At 33.3% G+C, this 24,718-nt stretch overlaps 1 protein-coding gene across 1 annotated transcript in view; it reads right to left on the bottom strand.

The window, feature by feature from the left end:
- Megf9 (multiple EGF like domains 9) overlaps positions 1-24,718 on the bottom strand; it is an 88,956-nt gene that overhangs the window by 32,131 nt on the left and 32,107 nt on the right. Inside the window, exon 2 of the mRNA XM_047524734.1 lies at positions 14,595-14,796. Within this exon, the coding sequence (XP_047380690.1) occupies positions 14,595-14,796 (202 nt within the window). The remainder of the gene's footprint in view (positions 1-14,594; positions 14,797-24,718) is intronic.

Here is a 24,718-nt window from a genome sequence, read left to right as displayed (position 1 = left end):
TCAAAAAAAAAAAAAAAAGAAAAAATATATACTAACCCTCAAAGAAAAATCTACTTTGCTTAACTCTTATTAATAGATTTGATTAATCTACTATGACCCTGCCAAATGGGCCTTGTTAACTTCTGTAATACTCATATAAACAAAAAATGGAGGACTGCTCCATCAACCTCCTCTTTTTAGTTCTGGTTTTCTTTTGCATGTAAGTCAACCTTAGGTTTTTGGGGACCACATTATGTCTACTATATCAGTGGCTCTGAAACATTAGCATGCAACAGAATCATCTGCAGGGCTTGTTGAAACACTAATTGCTGGGCCCTACCTTGAGGTTTTTGATTCAATAGTTCTGGATTGGTCCCAGGAATCTGCATGTCTAACCAGTTCCCAGGTTATGCTGATATTGTTGATCTGGGGACCATAATTGGAGAATCACTGTATTACATTAACTGGAAAAATATCACTGTACTTATTTCACTTTATTTTTATATACCTGTACTTTACTGATAAAATTACTTAATTTCTACCTCCAGTCTTAGTGCTGAATCATTAATTTGGTATCAATCCTGACCTAAGAAAAGGGTATTTAAGGCAATCTGCTCCAGTGTGTAGCATCAAGCTCCATTTGCTGCAAGTTCCTTTGACCTTAGTCCTCTATGTTCTCTATGACTGAATTACAACTATTGTCCCAGTTTCTCAGTGCCTGGCTCCTAGTTTCAGTTACCCCTCCTCCCTACTTCCCACCCCAATGAGTAGGTCCATGACACATGCTTTCAGACATCAAATGGCTGCCATTTAAAGTCCAGCAAGTCAGACATTCTGACACCTCAAACCATAAACTCAGTTTTGATAATTATAATGTCCTAATTCCTATCTTTTCTTTCCAAGTGATTCTCTATATATACTCTCATTACTTCACTTCATCTTTTATGAAACAGTTGTTTCCTTTGCAGTTCAAGCTGATTTCTTGATTTAAGTCCCATGGGTCAGCACCTAAGTTGTTGATTCATGCTCATCCATACATGAGTCCTGCATTTCATATTGAGATGTTCATACTGCCATGTCTAATTTTGCCCATTCTATTTCAGGGTACAGTGGGAAAAGCCTTGGAGTCAGATAGGTCTGGGCTTGAATCTAAATTCTGTCATTTACTAGTTATACCATGTTGTTAAGTAACACAGCCTCTAAGAGAAAGATGAATGAGTTGTTTCAAGAAGAGAGGTTCTAAGTGTAAAGCATCAAGCACAGAAGTTTAATAGTGTTCATTAATGTAACTTCCTTCTGTTCCTCCTGTTGCCTCTCCTGGATCATGCAGCTTCGTTAGACAAATAAGTCAGTCAATAAAGCTAATATAATCCCCTGTGAAAATTTTCCTTCAAATATCTATAATATCTGTTTTGCTGGACATTCTATTCAATTGCTGAACCCTTTAAAATATCAACTCAAGACAAGTAAAAGTAAAAATTAACGAAATGGTCATAGTGTATGTGTTGGAAATTGAAAAAAGAGAGGAAGGGTTTTTGTTACTGACAATATAAACTGTATTTTCACTATGGTTTTCAGCAATGTAAAAAACATGTCTATGTCCTTCCTGTATAGTATTAGGATAAAGCAAACTTGAAGGTATTGAGAATCCACCCAAAGTTTTCCTAGTCCACAGAAAAAGGAACTTATTCGTCAATACTTTTCCTGTGCCTCCCTGATCTAGAACACTGGGATATATACTAACCCAATTCTGAATTCCATGGAACTTTAACTTAGTGAAAGAATGTGGAATACTGTGTTAGAAGACTTTGAACTGACTCATTCTGGTAGTTCATGGTCATTGAAGTTTGGGCTCATGATGTAATCTTTTTTTATTATTATTTCTCATCTGTAATTTGGTGGATAATCATCCTTATCTAACTCTTAGAGTTGTTGTTAGAATCAAATTAGAAGAAAAGAACTATTAATTGGAAATGATTTTATAGATACTAGTAATTTACATTCCCTGGAAACCAACTTAATTTATAAACATAACAGGAAGATGGAAAAATTCACTGGAGGAAAGGTAACCCAGGCAAACTCTTGGTAGTAATATAAATTTGTACAGTTATTATGAAAAACAGTATAGGGAGATTCTCAAAAAATTAAAAACAGAACTACCACATAATCCAGCAATTGAACCCAGGGGCACTTGGTCACTGAGCCACATCCCCAGCCCTTTTAATTTTTTATTCTGAGAAAGGGTTTAACTAAGTTACTAAGGGTCTCACTAAGTTGCTGAGGCTGGATTTGAACTTGTGATCCTCCTCCTTCAACCTCCCAAGCCACTGGGATTGTACACCCAGCACCAGGCTGGATATATATCTAAAGGAAATGAAATCAGTATATTGAAGAAACCTCTGCACTTCCATGTTTATTGCAACACTATTCACAGTAACTAAAAATGCAGATGACCTAACTGTCCACACCAACTGATGAATAGATGAAGAAATTCACACAAAAGAATACTATTCAGTCATAAAAAAGAATGAAATTCTGTTATTTGCAATAATATGGATGGAACTGGAGATCATTATGTTAAGTGAAATAAGCCAGACAAAGAAAGACAAGTATCACATGATCTTACTCATATGTGGAATATGAAAAAAGCTGTTCTTATAGAAGTTGAGAGTACAATGGTGGTTACCAGAGATTGGGAAATATAGCAGGGAAGAATGAATGGGAAAAGGTTGATCAATGAGTACTAAATTATAGATAAGAGTAAGGAGTTCTGGTGTGCTGTTGCACAGTAAGATGACTATAGAGAACAATTATGTACTGTATATTTTAAAAGCTAGAAGAAGGGATTGTAATATTTTCACCATAAAAATGCTAAATGTTTGAGGAGATAGATAAGTTTAACCTAACTTAAACATTACACAATGTATACAAATATTGAAACATCACATGGTACTTTATTAATATGTATGATTTTATGTTTTTATAATCAGTTAAATTTTCAATTCAACTTAAAAAACCACAAATTGTTGAAATACATTAAATGTGTGCTGAGAATTAATCTATGCAGAACCGTAATAATGAAATTCATAATTTTGAGCTAGTCCTACATACTTTGCTACAATAATCAAGGCTGAAACATATGTCCCTTTTCACAGGAAATCTAGAAAAACTTCAAGTTCAAATCTCTCTCTGGGATTGACAAATATAGATATTTTGAGTGGAAATCATATCCAGGGAGGAAAAAAAGTTAAAAATCCTGTATTTTTCTCTACCCTCCAAAAAGCACATTTCTTGCTATGAAAAAAAATCTGAGATGCAAAAGTCATGCTGACTTAATTCTCTTTCAGGGGACACAAGAAGACAAAGCCTTCTCTGTGGGAACAAGAGTTCTTCTATTTCAGATTAAGTTTTTTCACATAAGTTCTAGAGGCTCTTCTTTTTAAACTTCAGATAAAAAGGATATTAAATCAGGCTATGAGTTAGACTGGATTTTCTAACCATATTCTGATTATATATCTAAAGTAGCAAGTCCTCATGCCAACAAAGTTAAGTTTTTTCCTTATTCTAATTCCTCTTCTGAACTCAAGGCTAAGAATCACTAGGACCAGTAACTTTGCCCCCATAATAAAATAGTAAACCTCGGGCTGGGGGTGTAGATCTGTTGTAGAATGCTTGCCTAGGATTCATAGGCTTGGGTTCAATCCCCAGTGCTAAAAGGAAAATAAATATATAAAACCATCCATATTTCCTTTGGTTGCTCCAAATAATAATCAATTAACTCTCTATCTTAAAGGAATGGTTTCCCATTGTCCTTCTTCCAGGTTTCAATCTAGTATATCACTTACATTTACTCATTATGATTCCTTAGCCTCTTCCAATCTGACAGTTTCTCAGTCTTTCTTGGTCTGTTACAACCTTCAAGTTTTTCAAGAGTTGGTCAGGTGTTTTGTAAAATGTCCCTCAACTTGAGTTCATTTGATGTCTTATCACAGTTAGACTGAGGTTATGAATTCTGAGGAAGAATATCACAGAAGGTACTCTTTCTCATCTCATCATATTAGGGGGTACATAATATCCACATGAATTATTACTGATGGTATAGTATATCATTTAATGTTATCACTCAAATGATGATTTCTTTTTTAAAATACTTTTTAGTTGTCAATGGGCTTTATTCTATTTATTTATATGTGGTGCTGAGAATTGAAATCAGTACCTCACACATGATAGGCAAGTGCTCTACCAAAGAGTCACTACTCTAGTCCTCAAATGATAATTTCTAATGCTAGGAATTTACCTATGTGATAGTGAAATTTAAAGGCAATTAACAAACAAGGAAGGTAGTAGAGCTGGACGGATGTGGTTTGAGCCTATTTCTACCACTTTATCATTGTCTGTTTTCAGGCAAATTAAGTTTCAGTTTCTTCATCTGTAAAATTAGAACAATACCACTTCAATTAACTATTATTTTATCCTTATAATTTAGTACATATAAAGCACTTAGCCTGGTAGAAAGCAAACATTCAATAAATGTTAAAGCTGTTCATTCCAGAGTTGATGATAGAATAGATTGAGCATCCCTAATGTGAACATCTGAAATCTGAAACTTTTTGAGCCCAGACATTACACTCAGAAAGCTTTGGATTTTGGTCAGGTACAGTGCTGCATGCCTGTAAACCCAGCTACTCGGGAGACTGAGGCAGGAGGACTGCAAGTTCAAGCCCAGCCTGGGTAAATTATTGAGACCCTATCTCAAAATAAAAATAAAAAACAAAAAGGGCTGGTTAAACACCCCTGGGTTCAATCCCTGAAAAAAATGTTTTGGATTTTGAAGAATTTCAGACTTTGAATTTTTGGAGTAGGGATGCTCAACTGGTAAAGTCTATACAAATATCCTAAAATCTGAAAAGCTACAAAGTCTGAAATAATTCTGGTCCCAAGCATTTCAGGTAAGAATTACATAGTCTATAGTAATAATGTTAGTATCATTTGCAAGTTTGTGGTATTTTTGTCTCAGAATGAAATTAAACTATAGACCAGAAAACACTGCGATATAAGACTTTAAAACTTTTTAAGGGTAGTGAAATACTCCATTAGGAAGATGTTTAACTAGAGATTAAAAGTGTGGTTTCTATCTTCTTCAGCAAGAGAAGCTTACAATTGCTTTTCCATTTAGGCAAAAGTAGAAAATAACTTTGAAGCAGATGCTCCTGACTAAGTCAGTTACTTTACAACTTTAGATATAAAGTTAAAAACCCTTTGTATTTCAAATAGCTAAAGAATGGTGTCTCACCCTTGGAAAGAGGAGGATTTAGGATTGGTTGGTGAAAAGACTCTACAAAATGTCCTCAATCTCTTGAGACTGGCTTGCACACTGAATATGGCTGCATGTATAAGCTGAAGGAGCTGATTATGGAGATTGACAACTTAGAAGCCCCAATTTAGAGTATCCTTGAAAGAACTTGGCTTTAAGGGAATAGTTTCATCCTCCCTCAAAAAAAATTAATAACTGCTGACTCTGCAGAATCTGGACCACCAAGAGCATCACTGCAGTAGTGAGCAGGCATCATCCACCAGGTTGTTCAGGGATCAGGCTTCTAGCCACAATTCACATTGCAATGAGAAACAGCAATATCAGTTAACCCATCGGAATCATGTTCCCTTTTATGCCTACCATCATAGGAGGACTGACCCCTAGAGTTATTGAACAATTGGTAACTAACTGTTGGAGAATGAGTTCTCTCTAAAGGACAGTATTGCACTTTATGTTACTGAGGTATAAGAGAATCATAGCAATTAATTGGAAAAAATTGGAGGTATGACTATATGTGAGCCATATTTGTGGAAAAGTTTGTCAATTATATAAACTTGCAATTTCCACATTTCTGTTTGCTATCCCCAAAGGCCTCCCTATAAAGACTGACCATTTTAAAAACTTTTAAAAATTAAAGAGTCATTCAATTTATTTTTAGCAACACTGAAAGAACTGTGAGTATTAGGACACTCAGCAGCAAGGTTCATAGGGGACTAAAATCTCATGGGCTAGTGTGGGTGGTAGCAATTCAATTCCTTCAGCCTGCAACAAAGAAAGAATGGTAAGCATAGGGAAGGGTATGAACCTGAAAAGAAACCCTAGACTGAGTATTTCCATAAATTCAACATAAAAATACAAACTTAGATTGTCCGATGTATTAATGCAAAAAATGCAAAATTTCTAAAGAATTATGTACAGAAACACTGCTGTCATGGCACCATTCTCACTATCCTCCTTTCTGTCAATATTTTCTCCATTCATATATATATATATATATATATATATATATATATTCCATTATTCCATATATATATATGGATATTCCATTATTCCATATATATTCCATATATATTCCATATATATATATATCTCCATTCATATATATATATATATATACACACACACACATATATATACATATATATACACACATATATACATATATATATTTCTTATATCTATAAAAAATATATATTTCTTAATGTCCTTACTAAACTAGAAGCTCCTATGGAATGGAACCCATTGTCTTATTTATAGTTTATCTCTCACAAGTTTTATGAAATTACCTGCACAAAAGTACAGTATTTGGTATCAAGAAAGTAAATATTCAACTGTTGAATAAATGAATACCATAATACCAAATATGACATTTATATGAACTTGATTATACTATTATCATACATATAATTTGAGATGGGGAAGAGCCTCTCAGAAGCAAAATAAAACATTTTTAATACTATCAATAACAAAACATTAAAATACTTCTTTTAAAAATTCCAAATTGACCTAAAAGTGGCTTACTATGATCAAACTAGCAGAAGAGTCTACAATAAGGCTTAAGGACAGTAACGAGTCTGATCAATAGAAATATCAACTCATTTGACATCTTATTCACAAAAGTCACCAGGAAAAAAGTTTTTTTTTTCATTCTTTTGACTATAGTTGATATCTAATTAATAATTAGAAGACCAGGAAGGCAAATTATGCCCATTTTAAGACAAAAGTGCACTGAAAAACACAGAGCGTTCCAGACTCTACTAGTTATACATCATTTACACTTAAATCTCAACATACTCAGTATCTTTTTCTGAAAAACCACTCTCTGACCATTTATTAACATTCAATTTTTAGTCTAGTTTGTTTTTCCATGATCTTAACATGAACTTTGATGTGATATGCTTAATATACCTCCTAAGATATAAACTACTTATTTATGGAAACAAATGAACCGTAACAAGATGAAGGTTAAGATGAGGTACTTCTGACCAAGATGGCTACCTTTAAAATTCCATTTTTAAGTAAAAAATACTGAAGTATACAAAAAAAGATAATTCTGACATTGGTATAATTACAGGAATAACAATTAGTATACAGAAAAATGTTATTTTAAAATAAAAGTTATGTCTTTGTTCTATTTCTCTATAAAATAACCTAAGAATATGCTAGCTTGTAAGATTTTTTGAATTTGTTTCCAGTGATCAAATGTTTTTCTTACTCTTCCAGAATTACAAAGTTCTAAATAAGAGTTTGCACAAACAGCTGTTTACTCCCATGTATTATACAAGAGATGATTTTCAGAGCCCTAAATGAATGTGGGCTTGGAGGTGTTTTGGCATCTATTTAAAATTTATTTTGGTATTAGTTTACTTCATAAGTAAAATTTGCTTTCTATCCTGCAACATATTCCTATCAGGAAAAAATGTAAAGTAGTAAATATTTCAAAACCTGTTGTACAGCAGCAACCATAGATTTTAATACATTTGTAGACTAACCTATTGGAGATACTAACAAAAAATTCTCACATCAGTATATAGTAGTCTACATATAAAGTCAGATCTGGCAGAATTTTTAAGAACTCTATGAAGAGATTTGGGTTTTCACTAGTAATAGTGCTTTTTAAGATCAAATACTATCCATTCATTTATCAAACCTACGTCAAAATGTGAAACAGGAAAACATTAGAACATGTGTTCCCAAAGGAAAAATGAAAAGTTCAGATATAGACCAACTCTTTCCAATTAAACAGGTTGGAACACCAATGGTGACATGAGGGGGTGGCCATCTGTCAGTACATAAAGGACTTTGTGTCTGCATACAAAAGCATTGCTCAACCCACATCTGGCTCCTGCAGCCAAAATCTACCCTCACTAGGGCAACTCCCACTGAAATATATTGGCATAAAGAATAGGGAAATTAATTTTTTAAAAGTCAATTGTTGGTTCTATAGACTTTCAATGTGTGAGAGAAACAGGACACAGAATTGAGTCTGCTTTTTTACTTTTATTTATTTTTAAAATGAGAACAGGGAGGTGAAAACAGAAGAGAATTTGAGTAGGTGTTAGATCAGATTTCTCATCTCATTGTATAATCTTAGGAAATTCAATTGAACTCTTTTTTCTTGATGGACACATGCTTTTATTTTATTTATTTATTTTTATGTGATGCTGAGGATGAACCCAATGCCTCACACATGCTAGGCAAATGCTCTACCACTGAGCCAGAACCCCAGCCCTCAATTGAATTCTTATATTTTATTCCTACTGATAAGTTCTCATCTCTCTGCCTCCCTAATTCATAACCTATATGGCACACTCAGTTTTGTGCTTCTCTAGAAATCCTTTCCTTATAATTTCAGCTTACTCCTGTTCTCTTCCTACTCTAAAGAACTCTACTTACAAATTAAGCATGTTTAGCAACTATTTTATATGGTATTCTAGCTGTTTGTGTCCTTTAGTCTTGCAAAGATTATAAATTTCTTGACAAGAGCAAGTGCAATATTGTTTTTTATTCTAAAATATTGCTGAATACAAAGAGAAGGCAATATAATACATATTGAAAATGACGTTTGTTCATCAAAGGGTTGATCCTCTCATGTTCTAAATTTCTATTAATCTAAAACTGGGAGTAGGTCTTATCAAACAGAGGTATTTACATAGCATGAGTTACATCACATGAGGGTCAAGGGTCATGAGGGTCACCAGAAGACAACTAGAAGATATTCCTAGAAAATAACAAGTAGTCTAAGTCACAGCATCAGAGTTTCTTACAATAATCACTCTCTGCTTCATACCTGAGAATTTGAGAAAGGTTATTTCCACACAGTGGCTAGGAATACATATTCTAGATCTAGACTGCAAATGTTTCAGTCTTACCCCTTTTGTTTACTGGCTGTCCCCTGGTAAATTAGGCAAATTGCCTAACTTCCAGTTGTTTCCCTATACAAATAAATAAGAACAGCAGTAACAGTGCCCATCTCATATTGTTGCTATGAGGATTAAATGAAATAATCACTAAAAAGGACTTAGAATATTGCCTATTTAATTTAATTAATTTCAGTTATTACTATTGTAAAATAAAGAATATTTGATTTAAAATTACATAATAAGGTTTTAATGAAAATGGAAAACAAGTGAAGTTTTTTTTCCATTATAATGAATAATTTCTTCTTTAGCCTACCAATGAAAAACAAAATCCTCAATTCTTACTTACAGTCAACTCTGGTTGACCTAGTTCTGCTCTTTTAAGAGGCTGAATCTAGGGCTGGGGAGATAGCTCAGTAGGTAGAGTGCTTGCCTTACAAGCACAAGGCCCTGGGTTCAATCCCCAGCACTGCCAAAAAAAAAAAAATTCTATTCCTCACTTAATGAACAAAACAACTAGGAATAGTGGTATACACCTGTAGTCCTAGCACTTTGGAGCCAGTGGCAGGAAGACTGCTATTGAGCCCAGGAGACTGAGAACAGTATGGGCAACCTATTGAGAACTCATCTCAAAAAAATAAAATAAAATAAAACAAGCAAACAAAAAAACCCAGATTCAGCTCCTAGGAAGTTATTGAACTGAATCTATGCATCAGTCACAATTATAAATCGATATACACACATGCACATTTTAATTCTCATAAAAATCCTTCAAGTTAAATATTTTAATGCTTTTTATAGAAAAATACACTAAGGTTTAGAGAAGATAAATAGTTTAATCAAGTTATTAAGTTCGTTAGTAAATTATTAGCCAGTTAGTCAGTGACTAGACCAAAAATGGAATCCAAGACCCCAAGTTCAGATTCCACTTCCTTTCTACTACTGTACATCACACTACTTGCTGTTATAGTTTGGATATGGAATGTCTCCCACGAGCTCATATACTGAAGACCTGGTTCCCAATGCAGTAGTATTCAGATGCAGTGCCTTTGGGAGGTGAGTGGATCATAAGGACCCTGACCCTCATCAATGGATTAATTCCATTGATGGATTCACAGATGAACAAACTATCAGGAAGTGGTAGGAACCATACATGAAACCTGGTTGAAGGGAGTGAGTCCTTGGGGGCATGCCCTTGGGGACTATATCTTGCCCCTGGCCCCTTCCCCTTCACCCTCCTCCCTCTGCTTCCTGGTTACCATGAGGTGGGCAGCTTTCTTCCACGTCATTCATCATGATTTTCTGTCTTATCTCAGGCCCAAATCAACAGAATCAATCATGGACTAAAACCTCTGAAACTGAGCCAAAAATCAATCTTTCCTCCTCCAAATTGATATTCTCAGATATTTTGTCATAGCAGTGGAAAGTTGACTAACACATCTGCCTATAATTTCCTTAACTCACCCCCACATAATCTATAGCAGAGAAGAACATAGAGGAATTTCCTCAGTGTTCACTCATATATTGTTGCGAAGCAAATATCCTGAAACTTCTCATTTCTCTTCTAGTCTTCTGTCAATTTAATTTTATTTCTGGTACTAAGAAATGCAGAGCTTAGAGTTACATGGATTTACAACTTCTATACCATCCTTATAAAAATTTCTTGTAAGTAAAATCTCTTAAACAACTTGTGATGTATTGCTTATTCTGGCAAATTACCTAACATTTTAAAATAATATTTTTAAAATTAAAAAAATATTACTCTGCTAAATGAAAATGTTAATTTTTCTCTAAAATGTATAAACCTATTCTTGGGGCCAAAGACAAATAAGAAATAGGGCAGTAAAGGAATAAAAGATTGGAAAGAGTATGGAGGAAAAGTTATTGGAAGAGAAGTGAAGAAAGAGGTCAAGGTATTGTTAGGATCATCTAAAGATAAGGCAATCATCCAGAAGTATGACAGGTACATTGTCAAAGAGACATCAGTGAGCCATGTATATAAAATATGGGGTGATTCCGTACAGCAGCAACAGCAACAAGGACTTGGAATAGCATAGTCTGCTGCCATGAGCTTCACAGGTGGGTTATTTTTTTTCTTTTTTCTTTTTCTAGGAAGGAGGAAGGGAGTGGTAAAAGAGGTATAAAGAAGAGATACCTCTTTTTCAACTCCAGGCCCAGAAGTAAGAAGAGTATAACAGAGAAAATAACTACAGGGGAAGCAAGGTCTTTCCAGATTTCACTTAGAAGAAGCCATAACAGGTTTGAGAAATCAACATATTTTGAAATTATGCAGATAATATAAATTCATAGGTTACTTCATTGTCAAAAGAAACCTACAGGATAACAAAATCTAGCAGGTGCACATAGCAAATAAACCATGAAGAGTGGGTAATGATACAGATATTTTCTACCTCCTCCTTAACATCAATTGTCCATTACGGAAAATCAGATGTTCTATATGAGATACTAACAAAGAACCTATTTCCCAATATTTTAGATGAAAAAAGTACAATTCAAAATGACAGAAGCCAGAGGTATAGCTCAGTGGTAGAGCACATGCTTAGCACATGCAAGGCCCTGGGTTCAAACCTTAGCACCAAACTAACCAACCAAAAAAAAAAAAAAAGTATACTAAAACACAGTCAAGCACCCTAAAAAGGTAACAAATTCCCAGGTTAGGATGTAAAATGCTTAAAACATCACTTTTGGATCAAAAACACATTTCTGAGATTATTAACTGCTTATATAGCATTAAATCACCATTGCTGATATCTGGTGTACCTTTCAAATTGTCTACATGTGATTCTGATTCTACCAATTATAACTAGAATTTAACACAGACTCCCCACATGTTATTTTGTTAAAAATGTAGTATCCAGTTTTATTGAGTTTTGGACGCAAATAAAAATTATTCTTATCTAAACATCAGCCAAAACACATTGAACATTCAGTAATTTGGGGATATTTGGGAGTCAAATACTAAGACACTTTCTAATAGGAAAAAAAACTGTGAAGTCATATTATATTTGTTCAATTAAACTGAATGGCTGTTATAGGGTGTAAGATAGGGCAAATTATCCCTTCCAAACATCAGAATTCTCATATCCCAAGTGGAAAATTGTGGTGTTCTCCTTAAGGGAGTTTCTGTGAAGATTAAATGAGATAAATTAATAAGTTAGCATCGTGCCCTAGCATATAGTAGATGCTCGATAATTATTAGTTACTTATCTATTCCTATGATTATTTTTATTATCTGTCTAGCAATTGTAGCTTACAAATATTTATATATACAGTATTTTGTTTGATCCTTAAGACATAACAATTCTATGCAAGAGAAAGGACATGGATTTCTACCTCAAAAATAAAAAGATAACTGCTTAAAAGAAGTGACTTGCCTAAAGTTACTTGGTCACCTAACAATACCCACCATGACTGGAGATAAGCCACTTATAAACCAAGTTGCCAAACTTTTTCTTAAAAGACCATATGACTTGCAGGCCACATGGTCTCTGTTGCAACTAGTCAACTTTGCCACAATAGCACAAAAGCAGCCATAGACAATGCTAAACAAATGGGTGGGGCTATGTTCCAATAAAACTTTATTTATGAAAACAGGTTGTGGGCTAGATTTGGTTCAGGGACTATGGTTTGTGGGTCCCCTGCTTAAGACTTTTAGGTTACTCATCCAATGTACTTTTCTAAAACTTTATGGTCACTACCTATTTTCAGGATAGTGGATTAGCATTAAACTTCTAATAGCATTAACCATCAGGAACAAAATAAATCAGAAATAATTTATGAAAAAACTTAAAAATAGTAATATATTACATAAATATTATTGTTACTGTTTTTTCCTCTTCTCCAGCTTCTAAAACTCTCTTTTGCCTCTTTCCTTATTTCTTTCTCCTTTCATAGGGCAGTTGGCTTAGAAGTAAGTACTTTTCTATTTCCCTAAAAGTATAGAAGCAAATATGTTTGCAGGATATTATCCTAAAAGACATAGTGGACATTTGATGAGATACTAAAATGAACACACTTATCAATGTCTTGTCTTAAAATAGTAGAAATGTGGTACTTTGTAATATAACTTGTATGGGCATGGGTTTTTGCGGGGGAAGAGAGAGGGTAAAGTGGAGGGAACAATGGTAAGCAACTACTGTATTCTCAATCCCAAGAAACAGAGTTATTACCAAATTTCTCAAAGATGCTATGTAGTGGAGTAGTAAAGACACCAGACTTGGAAATGGAAGACCTAATTTAGAATTGCTTTTTTTCTGATTACTATCTTTGTGACCTAGTAACCTACATATAAGGAACTGCTGTGAAGATGAAGACAAATAACTATGTTACAATACCAAGCATCATAAACATTGATTATTGTTGCATTTGCAATTATAAACTTCTTTATCAAGGTCATTTCTATATTTTCATAGAAGTGCAACATGATACAATTTAGTACAATAATATAATATGATTTGTAAAGCATCCAAAATATTTATTGCTAAAGTATAAAGCACTTTTTTTTTTGCCAAGGAGCTAAAAGTTCTTTAAAAACATTCCCTTGTGTAAGCCAAAAATATTTCTTGAAATTAAAACGAATCAGAATTTATTAAGTGATGTGCTAAACATTTTACATACATCAACTCATTTAACCTTTAAAACAATCTTGAAAAGAAACTGAGTCAATGAAATGAAATGACTTGCCCACAGTACACAGACACTAAATGGCAGCAGATCTTGGATTTATGCCTAGATTACACTGATTCTAAAGCTATATTCTTTTTATTACACAATATGAACTCTTCATCTTTTTGACTTGGGATCCACAAAAAGCTAAGTGCCTTATATAAGGCCAAAGAATAATTACTTTCAGTGTAGTAGTAGGTAAACCATACATAACAAGGCATGGTTCCACTAGATTACGTCTCCTCCCAATCACAAACTTTTTCAAGGTAATTGAAGCTGGTTTTGGTCTCAAACATGTAATAGTAAATAGGATGAAACCAGTCTATTTACCACTAGCTTTTTAAAAAGTGTATATAGTCAAGTGAAGTCTTAGATATTTAAACTTAGAATTTTGATAGAAGAAGTAAACCAAAGAACAAGTTTCCTTAAAATCCAGTCATATATTAATAAAATAAAATATTTTCATTGAAAATACCTAAAAGTTAGCCCTTCCAGAAATCAGATTCCTTAATTTTTTTCTATGAAATTTAGAGAAACCATCACAAAGCAAAATTGGTGTCCCTGGTGTTTTTGAAGAACTAAATCAATAAATGACAAGATTTTGGATTTTGATATTAAATGTAACATACAAAGTGAGGGAATAAAAGTATACAAAATATTTTATAAATTTATGATCATTCTTTCCCTTTTTTTAAACCAAACTTTTTTCTCCTTGCTGAAATAAAATGAACTTATCTCCATCCTCTACCGCTTACCTGTTGCAGAGGATGCTGAGGGCCCCATGTAGACTACAGTGACATGGCAGGCAGAGCCCGGAAGTGTGATTCAGGTAAAAGCCCTCTTTGCAGGCTTCACAGTGACGACCCTGATAACCTTTCCGACACTCACATTGCCCTGTTGTCTGGTTGCAGTGCTTCACATCCAGGCTTCCAACCCTAGAGCAGTTACACACATACTCTGAAAAGGAAAGGAAACAGACATATCAACCAAGATTCAATGCCCTCTTAATAAAATGAACTCTACTTTATTTCTCATAATAAATATTTGTGACAAATTTATAAGGCTTAATCAATTTACTTTCTTTACTGTTATTTAGGAAAATGTAGACAGAGAACATAAAATTATATATGGTTCATAATTATAAAGCTAACATTCTCAATTTCCCTTCCAGTACTCTTTATATTATTAGCTTTTCTGGATTCGAAGCCTCTAAAAACAGGCTTATCTACATGGCACTGAGAGCACATGCTAGAAGTGACATGTTAACTAATAAATAATCCTACTGCATAAGAGCAAAGGCTGAAGGCTCTGATGATTAACTCTGATAACACATACAAGGTCATATAAGATTGTGTCACAGCTGGAATCATGAGCTAATGTGTTCCACCTAGGAAGAAACTAATGGAGGGTTGAAGATTTAAGGTAAGGAAATCCAGAGAAGAAAGTCTGCAGATTCATCATGATCAGTAGTAAAAACCAATCATAATATGGCTGTCTTTCCCAAACTGAAAGATTTAGAAAATAAATATTTTCTTAAGGTATATTTCAAGCAGCTCTTTGGATAAAAATAATTAGAAACCCTTAGTTTTATTCTTCTAATACAAAGTCTTATTAAAGGTTAGCATTGGTTTTTTACTACTATGTCTATTCATTTCATCAAAAGGAAATTATTTTTAAAATAGTTTGACATATAATGAACATAGTATTTTATAAGTACCTCCAAAAAGATGTAGTTAAAATCAATTGCAGTGAAAACAAAACTTGTAATATATTCTAGGAATAAGCCTCAGTTCAAAATAGAGATGCACTTAGATTAATAGAAGTCAGAGAAATCTATGGCAAAAATTATACTCATGAAGAGGTAAGGCAGTATATAAAATGGTAAAATAGTGATAAAAGTTCAGCTTGGAAATATAATCTTTAATGCTATTTTTTATTGTTTTTCCAAAAGTTACTGGATAACTGCAAATGCAAAGACTTGACAAAAGTTATTAGGGGATTTTTATTTTATTTTAGAAAAATAAATTAAGCTTCAAAATTCTTTGTGTGATCATAAGCAGCATATCTACACAAGTCAAAACAAAGGATTCCACAAAGAAATTCCTGCTTGGCCAACTCTGTACCTCCCATGCTTCTTCGGTTCCTAACCCTTGGTGTCAGTTTATTACCAGGCTCTTTACATTTCTTTTAATTTATAAATAAAACAAATAAATTATATATATTGGTGGATGATTTGTTTATTTTATGCACATCTCAAGCATGGGTAATGAATTTAAAAACCCAATGGAAAGTTCAGATTTCTTCAGCCCCCAGTTTAGGAAAGGAATCAGCTTGTCATCACAATCATTGTTCTTAGTTTGGGGCTATCGATGTGGCTCAGTGGCAGAGCACTTGTCTCACAGGTGTCTCACAAGTCCTAGCACTGAAGTAAAAAAAGAATTCTTATTTTAATTAAGCTACATAAGCATGATATTTCTTCGACAGAGTTACATATTTTCACATGTGATTTCAGGGAGTATGATATCTACCTTCCAGGTAGATGTGTGTGTAGTGGGTTTTGTATAACATAGGCACATTCAGTAGCTTTTAAACCTGCCAAGGACAACTTCATGATAAGACCTTTGCTCCACCAAAAATGGAAAGAATGCTTAAAATAACATTTCTCTTCTAGAATTTGGCAGAAATTAAACATATAGCCAATTCTTCCTGCTGGACCAACTTCATCACAGGTTAGACTAACCAAATTATGCTGATACTGACAGAACTAGCTAAAGAAAAATTAAAAGATAAAAAGATTGATAATAAAGAATGGATTTTATTCAATTATTTCTTTATTAAAAGTATTTCAATCTGAATATTAAATCAGTATTCTTAATGCATTAGATAACATTAGCAGTATTTTTTAAAGAATGCAATTAATCTAAGACTCAGGTTAAAAAAAGTATTTTTTTCAGTAAAGGTTTAATGGATAAACCTTTAGTACTAACCAAGTTCATTGACTATTATTTCTACTGAGTAAATTCAATCTCTTCATTATCTCCTGAACATACTTTTGTTAGTCCTGTCTCTGAACTTTTGCTCATTCTATGCACTTGAAATGTTCTCTCTTCTTCACATATTCAAACCTTCCTCCTATTTCAAGAAGCCGAAACTCACTCCACCATAAGTTCTAATTCTATTGCCCCTACTGTGAAACATAAGAACACTTACTACCTGTAACTCTCCTAAGAATACAAAGAGGCAATAAAGCAAAATAGTTCTGAACGCAGACCACAGAGGCAGGCAGCTAAGGTTTACTCTCCAATTCTCTCACCAACTTTATAACCTTAGGTGAGTTAGTTAACCTCATTGTACTTTCATTTTCTCATCTGTAAACAGGTCATAATAATAGTACCTATACCACTCATCCCCCAAAATGGGATTTGGAAGTACTGCAATTATTAACACAGCAGCTGGGGAAAAGTGGGAAGTGATACTAGATAAAATAACATAAATATAATTCAGTTGTTAGATTCATAGACCACAGCTTTGTTATACCCCATAGACAAGATTTGAGAGCCTGGGAATTGGTTTATTACCATGGTATCTTTGGACAATGTTTGGAAAGCAGAATTAGTGCCTTGTTTTACAGAAATCCAAGTTGTGAGCCATTCAGGTAAAAAATAAGAGGACAGACTATAATACTAGGTTCCATAGATCACTAATATTTGTGCCTACAAATACAGTGATAAAAACAGAAGAATTTAGGATATAATTTCAGGGAGTATGAAAAACAAGCATTTATTAATTATTTGCCATGGTAGTAATCATCGTACCCGTAGTAGGGTAAATGGCAAATATTTTAGCAAGAGAGATCACCCTATTTGTAGGAAGGGGGCCTAAATACCAAGACAAAGATGTGCTATCATGTTAAAACTTTTTCCCCAAATAATCCAAGAAAGGGAAGCAAGAACAAAGTATGCCAAATATCAGAAAGCATGTACATCTTTTCATTTGTAGCTCAGAATCTGAGGCTCCTTGATCAACCAACCTTAAACAAAATGATCTAAGTTAAATGAAAAGTAAAATCTCAGACCCTTCACAGTTCTGGACATTTGTGTGGAACCAGATAGGAGATAATGCAGAAATAATTCAATTCCCTTAGTAGAATGCCAGCAATAAGAAAAAAAAAAAAAAAAAAAAAAAAAAAGGAAATTTCAATTGGTAGAAGAAATGGGAAGGACCTATACCAAAGACAACCAAGGAAATTCTGACTTTTAATGAGGTGGAATCACAGACACTAGAACCCAAAGGAGTCTCTGACATGATTAATGGTAGGTCACTAGTATGAATGTTAATGAGAAACGAAATGCCAAAAAGTTCATTCAGTTGCCTAAGAAAAAATATGGAATAAAAATTTGCCAAGTAGCAGGTTACTTTCCAAAGCCCTGTACTTCTTGAGAAAACTCGATTCAGAAATAATTTAAGCAATGTAAACGTTCACAGAGAGAATACAATCTTTGGCAATGTTTTTTTTTTCTTTTTGTTATTTGGTTTCTGGAGAAAAATGAAACATAGTGATTTGAACCCTGAAGAAGAATAAGAAATTAAAATCTGGTGCCACGCTGCTTTAGCATTTGAAAAGAGAAATCCAAAGGCCCAGTGGCTAGCGGTGTGGTTCAGTGGTAGAGTGTTAACCTAGCATGTGCCAGGCTCTGGGTTTGAGAGAGAGAGGAAGAAGGAAGAGGAGGAGGAGGAAGAAGAAAAGGAAGAGGAGGAAGAAAAAATATATGAAGGCCCAGAGAAAGAACAGTTCCCCAGAGAACTTCAACTTATGGAATAATTTTGATATAAAAATATCAAAAGTAATCACTGCATACAAATCAAATGGTATACTTTTTCAAACATTCCTTACTAAGGACCAAGAGAGTAATTTTGCTTACAAGTTCCACAAGTTTCCCTTTGTACACAAACACCTGTCTTATAGGAGAATATCTACTTGAACACACTAATGACCTTTTCTGGGCCTTTCATATACCTGGCACGTTTTTCTTTCCATCCAACTTTTAATCATTTATATCCGTATTCAGTAAAAAGTTTATTATATCTCCTAAAGAATTTTTAGAGTGTTCCTGTTTCTGCAACTATTTTGCACTAATGTTGAGAGTTTAAAAAAATAATAATTAATTGTGATGGTGTGTCCTAATGAATACGTCCCCACTCTCTGCAGTTCTTTCTGGATGTTGTAATTAACTATGATGTCTAGAGGCTCAAGCAATTCAATTCAACGGTGTGATAGGTCTTTATAGATAAAAAAGAACTATAGCCAGTATCAGTGGCATATTCCCATAATTCCAATGGCTCAGAGGCTAAGGCAGGAGGATCACAAATTTGAGGCCAGCTTCAGTAATTTAGCAAGGCCCCAAGCAACTTAGCAAGATCCTGTCTTAAAATAAAAAATAAAAAGGGCTGGGGATGTAGCTTATTGGTAAAGCACTTTTGGGTTCAATCCTTAGTACCCTCCTCCTGCCAAATCAAAAAGGAACTATAAAAGTAATAAATGAAAAACTTGAAAATGAAAGTGAAAAAAACCTGTTTTCAGTCAATTCATGATGCAAACCTCTTAGAACAAAGAAGTGTTAAATTGATAACAGTATTGTTGCTAAGTTAAAAGTGATTCTAAAAAAAAAAAAAAAAGAGGCACCGCAAAAAAAAAAAAAGTGATTCTAAACAATATTGCATTTAAGCACAGATATTAGATAAATACATGTAACCATAACTAATACAGAAGAATCTGGTTCATGAGTACACCCTGAAATTTTACTACATAACCTCTTTAAAAGTTGAGCAAATACACTTGCAAAATTCAATTTACCACTCTATATTCATTTGATAATAATTACACTCATGCTTCTCAATATCTTAAATACTATTATATATTAAGAATATAAAAACAAACCTGCTCTAGGATTCTCCTAAACTTTTCACTCTCCCTTCTATTCAGAAGACTTATAAAATACACTGTAATATTGATATCATCTTTTGTTCAATAACAAATCAGCAAAAACTAGAAGAAATATATTCAAAATGCATTAAGATTCAGTACTTACCTTGTAACTAAAAATTAAAAAATTTAAAAATTCAACTGATAAGTTTAAACTTATCTGAAAAAATATCTAAAACATTATCTTTTTGAACTATAAGCAAAATATTCTAAAAAATACTTTTATAATTAAAATAATTATAAAGACTGGGGTATAGCTCAGTGATACTATTTGCCTACCTTACACAAGGCCCTGAGTTCAATTGTCAGCAACACAGAAAATACAAACAGAAAAAAATTATAAAAGGTATTTTTTTAAAGGTACCACCAAATTTTAATTTTTCCAAATTTTCCTTAAAATAGGGAAAAGATTTTCTTCCAAGGCTTCAAAATATCTAGATTTCATATCTCTATTTGGACTTGCATACTATACTTTAGTATTATCACTAGGAGAACTTTACTTTGTGAGTCAATGGCTAGAGGTCATCTATAGTTATGGTGAACTTGACTATATTGAGTTTACTATTACATGAAACAAGTTGACTCCAGGATATAAAACATTTGGAGAGGTTTAAGAACAAAAGTCATATAACATGGGTAATTTGTCATACTGGAAGAATTATTATTTCCCACATTGTAACTTAGATCAAAGAATCAAGGGCTGAGCCGGGTGCAGTGGTGCATGCCTGTAATCCCAGCAGCTCGGGAGGCTGAGGAGGAGGATTGTGAGTTCAAAGCCAGCCTCAGCAAAAAGTGAGGTGGCTAAGTAACTCAGAGAGATCCTGTCTCCAAATAAAATACAAAACAGGGCTGGGGATGTGCCTCCAGTGGTCGAGTACCCTGAGTTCAACCCCTAGTACTCCCACCCCGAAAAAAAAAAAAAAAAAGAATCAGGGCTGGAGTTGTGGCTCAGTGGTAGAGAGCTTGCTTGCCTGGCATGTGTGAGGCCCTGGGTTTGATCCTTAGCACTGCACATAAATAAATTAAATAAACATCCATTGACAACTGAAAAAAAATTTTTTTAAAGATCAAAGAATGACCTGTGCTTCCATCTTCCCAAGGAATAACCTCCTATTCCTCTGCCTTTTCTCACTCCTCCTTTTTTCCCTATTAATGATGATCCAATGTTTGAAAATAAAATAAGGCAAAGAATACTAATATAAAATAGTTACCCAATAAAATATTATTTTTAATATGTGGACACACATATTAAATTTTATTATCTTTATCAGAATATGATCACCTACTGAACATATATCTAAAACTCTGAAAAATATTTATCAGAATAATAGCCATTCAAATTTTAGTGCAAAAGAGAAAGCACAGTTATTAGAAAATTTGAACCACAGTTCAGTTGCAAAAGCAAATAGAAGTAGTTCTACTCTCTACATATACATTCCAAACATTTTAAGAACATCCACTGAAAGCAAGTCAAAGAGCAAACTAAACATTACAATTCAATGAGTGGATCTGAGATATAGCTTAGTCTAGAATGAGTGCTTAGTAAGCAGGAGGCCTGGGTTCAATTCATAGCACCAAAAACAAATAAAACAACAAAAACAAAAAATGGCAATGATTAGCCATCTGTTGAATTGCTAAACAAAGCAAACAAAAACCTGACAATATCAATTGTTGGCAAGAATGCAGAACAACGAACTTTAAAACAAAAATCACTTGTGTGAGTGCAAAACAATATAGGCACTTTTGAAAATAGTTCGACCACCTCTTATAAAGTTAAATAATACACCATATGATGCAGCAATTCCATTCCTAGGTATTTATCCAAGACAAATGAAAGTGTGTCTTCACAAAAATACTTGTACACAAATGTTTTTAGCAGTGATATTCATAATCACAACTTGGAAGCATCCAAATCTCCTTTAACTTGTGACATGGATAAGTCATGGTATAACCACAAAATAACAATTAAGAAAGAAATAAACCACTGGCATGCAAGAGAATGAAAAAATCTCAAATGTGTTATGCTAAGTAAAAGAAGCTATACTCAAAAAGCTATATTATATGATTCCACTTACCTAACATTCTAGAAGAGACAAAACTATAGGGCAGAGAACAGTCTAGGGCTTTACCAGGTGTTATAGGTAGGAGGGAAAGACTGAATACAAAGGAGAAGCACAGGGGAATTTTGAGGGGGTAAAGAAACTGTTCTATATCTTGATTATACATTTATCAAAATCAATAGAATTGAACATGAAATGGGCAAATTTTATTGGATATAAATTTTTAAATAAGCAAAAATTATATTTTTAAAAAAGCAATGAGGTTTTATTAGATTAGATTTTTAAACTTCCCTGGAGGGATGCCTTGGTGTGCTACAAGCAACTATTTTAGCTGGACTGTAGTTCTAAAGTAAACAGAAGTTTCAACTAATGACTCAATCCTTTTTTAAGTAAATGTTACAATTAAGATAGAGGGAGGTAATTAATGTTTCAATGGATTATCACATAAGGAGTTGTATAACATTCTAGGATTTAAAATGCTTTTTAACTAAAAGGAGTGGAATCTTCTTCCCTTTGGCTCCAACTTAAATTTGGGGATGTAAATACTCTTGTGTAAAATGAGGGAAAAGGGAAAAAATGAACAATAAAAGATTATAAGGATCCCTATTCCTTTTTTCATTTACAATTGTTTATTTCCTTTAGAGATTCATCATTAAAAATTCAACTCTAACTAGGCACAATAGTGCTCACCTATAATCCCAGCTACTCAGGAGGTTGAGACAGAAGGATGGAAAGTTCAAGGTCAGCCTCAGCAATTCAAGGAGACCCTTAGCAACTCAGTGAGACACTGTCTCAAAATAAAAAGTAAAATGGCTGGTGATGTAGATCAGTGATAAAGTGCCTCTGGGTTCAATACCCAGTACCAGCCCCCTACCCCCAAAATAAAAACAAAAAATAACTTTGATTCTAAACTGTTTAAATAAAGACCAGGAAAATGCATATAAGGATAACAACTTTGAATCTACCCAATCTATCCAATTTAGAACTTCATCTTTTTCACAAGCCCAGAATAGGATCTAGAAAAAAACAACATCTCTTCTGGTTTTCAAATTGAAAAGAAAAGGAAAAATGATTGTCAAAAATCAAAGAATACTTAATTCAAACCTCTATCTGTATATCAAATAATTCTTAAAAAGACAATAAACTATATCATCTTTACTATATGCCCAGTCTCTTAAGTGTATGGTATATTTCAAAATGCATTTTTTATTAGGACAATATTTTATCTTTGTAGGTTTGGAGAAACGGAATCTCAGAAAGGCGTCATTCTAGGGAAAATGAATTATCAACAGAGTTTTTATTTTTATAAAGGTCTTAATCTAGCATAACATTGATACTCAAATTACATTTCACAAGTATGTTATGCCAGGGTAGGGTCACAAATCTTTGAAAAGCTGGGAAACAATATTAAAACTGATGAGTTTCTTGAGTTAAACCAGACTTTGTAGAAATGTGGAAAGTTTTAAAGCCACCACTTTAAAAGAAAAGCTTTAAGGTTTATCTCTTCAAATGAAAATGTATCCAATAAACTTCCCAATCACAAGTTACTATAGCAAAATCATTATTCTACTTTATGGTGGACATATGAAAATAATGGGGCTGTAATTCAGTTTTTGTAGAAAATTTTCTGTCTCAGGTTAAGGGCCATTGTTGTTTAGTGCTGCTTGCCCCTGGCTCACTGCCAATTTCCCACAATCCGTATAATTCATCTAATAAATGAGACAAAAAGACAAGTTCTGAAAATGTAACAGCTAACTTTTACTACTACTAACAAAGATGACATCACCAGTTATTGGGCATGTACTGTATGTATATCAGACATCACACTAGAAATTATACATATATAGTTTCTATATGGCCAGTCTTGCAATATAGGTGCCTTGAATAAGTAATCTGAGTCTCAGAGAGATGAAACAAATCATTCAACTAACCAGTACTAGAGAAGGGACCGGATCCCAAAGTGAATAATTTCAAAGTCCATTCATTTCATTATGAGAAGCTTCTACCTATGAAAATGAGTAGAAAAACCACCAGACAGATGAACACTTAAAATCAGACTTTGCTACTAATTAAATATTTCTGTGGTCTTCAATAAGTCTAATTATTCTGAGTTGTAGTGACTTAATCTATAAAGTGTGAATAATTCTTATCATCTATCACAAAAAAGATAAAATCATATATTGTCACATATACTGCTTTTGGCTTAGAGAATACCCAATTTTCTAATTGAATAATAGGTATATCTAGTAATCCTAATAAGTCAGAAAACATTTTTCTTTGAAAAGCTTAAATGTATCATGCCAGGTTTTAAGGGAAACTTCATAAATTTAAAATTGCTCATTAAGGGCAAATTTTCTCATTTCTCTAAATTTCTCATAATGGCTTGGCATAGTAATGAACTACTGAGATTTATTCAAAACCTGATTTCATTTTATGAAATAAAATTAGAGCTGATCGATTTAAAAACCAAAGGTCTTTATATTAAATTAAAACCCACAAAATCCAACTACAAACAGGATACATAAGACACAAAACAAAAGCATACAGAGAGGCTGAAAGTAACTGAATAAAAGAGATGAAGTAGGTAAATAAAGACAAAAAAATTAGTAGCATTCTCTTAATATGAGGCAAGAACAGTCATTTGGGGGAAAAGCATTATTAGGGGCAAAGAGATCTCACGATATAATGATAAAACGTACAATTGATTAAAAAGACATATAGTTCTAAATTTATATGCATCTAATATTGTAGCCTAGGAATACATAAAGTAAAATGGCAGCAAATATGGGGTTATTTATGAGGATGAAGTGAGATAAAAATGATTAAAATGGTACTT

The sequence above is a fragment of the Sciurus carolinensis genome, chromosome 14, assembly GCF_902686445.1.
Source record: "Sciurus carolinensis chromosome 14, mSciCar1.2, whole genome shotgun sequence".
NCBI classification, from domain to species: Eukaryota; Metazoa; Chordata; class Mammalia; order Rodentia; family Sciuridae; genus Sciurus; species Sciurus carolinensis.
This window is presented reverse-complemented; position numbering and strand designations above follow the sequence as displayed.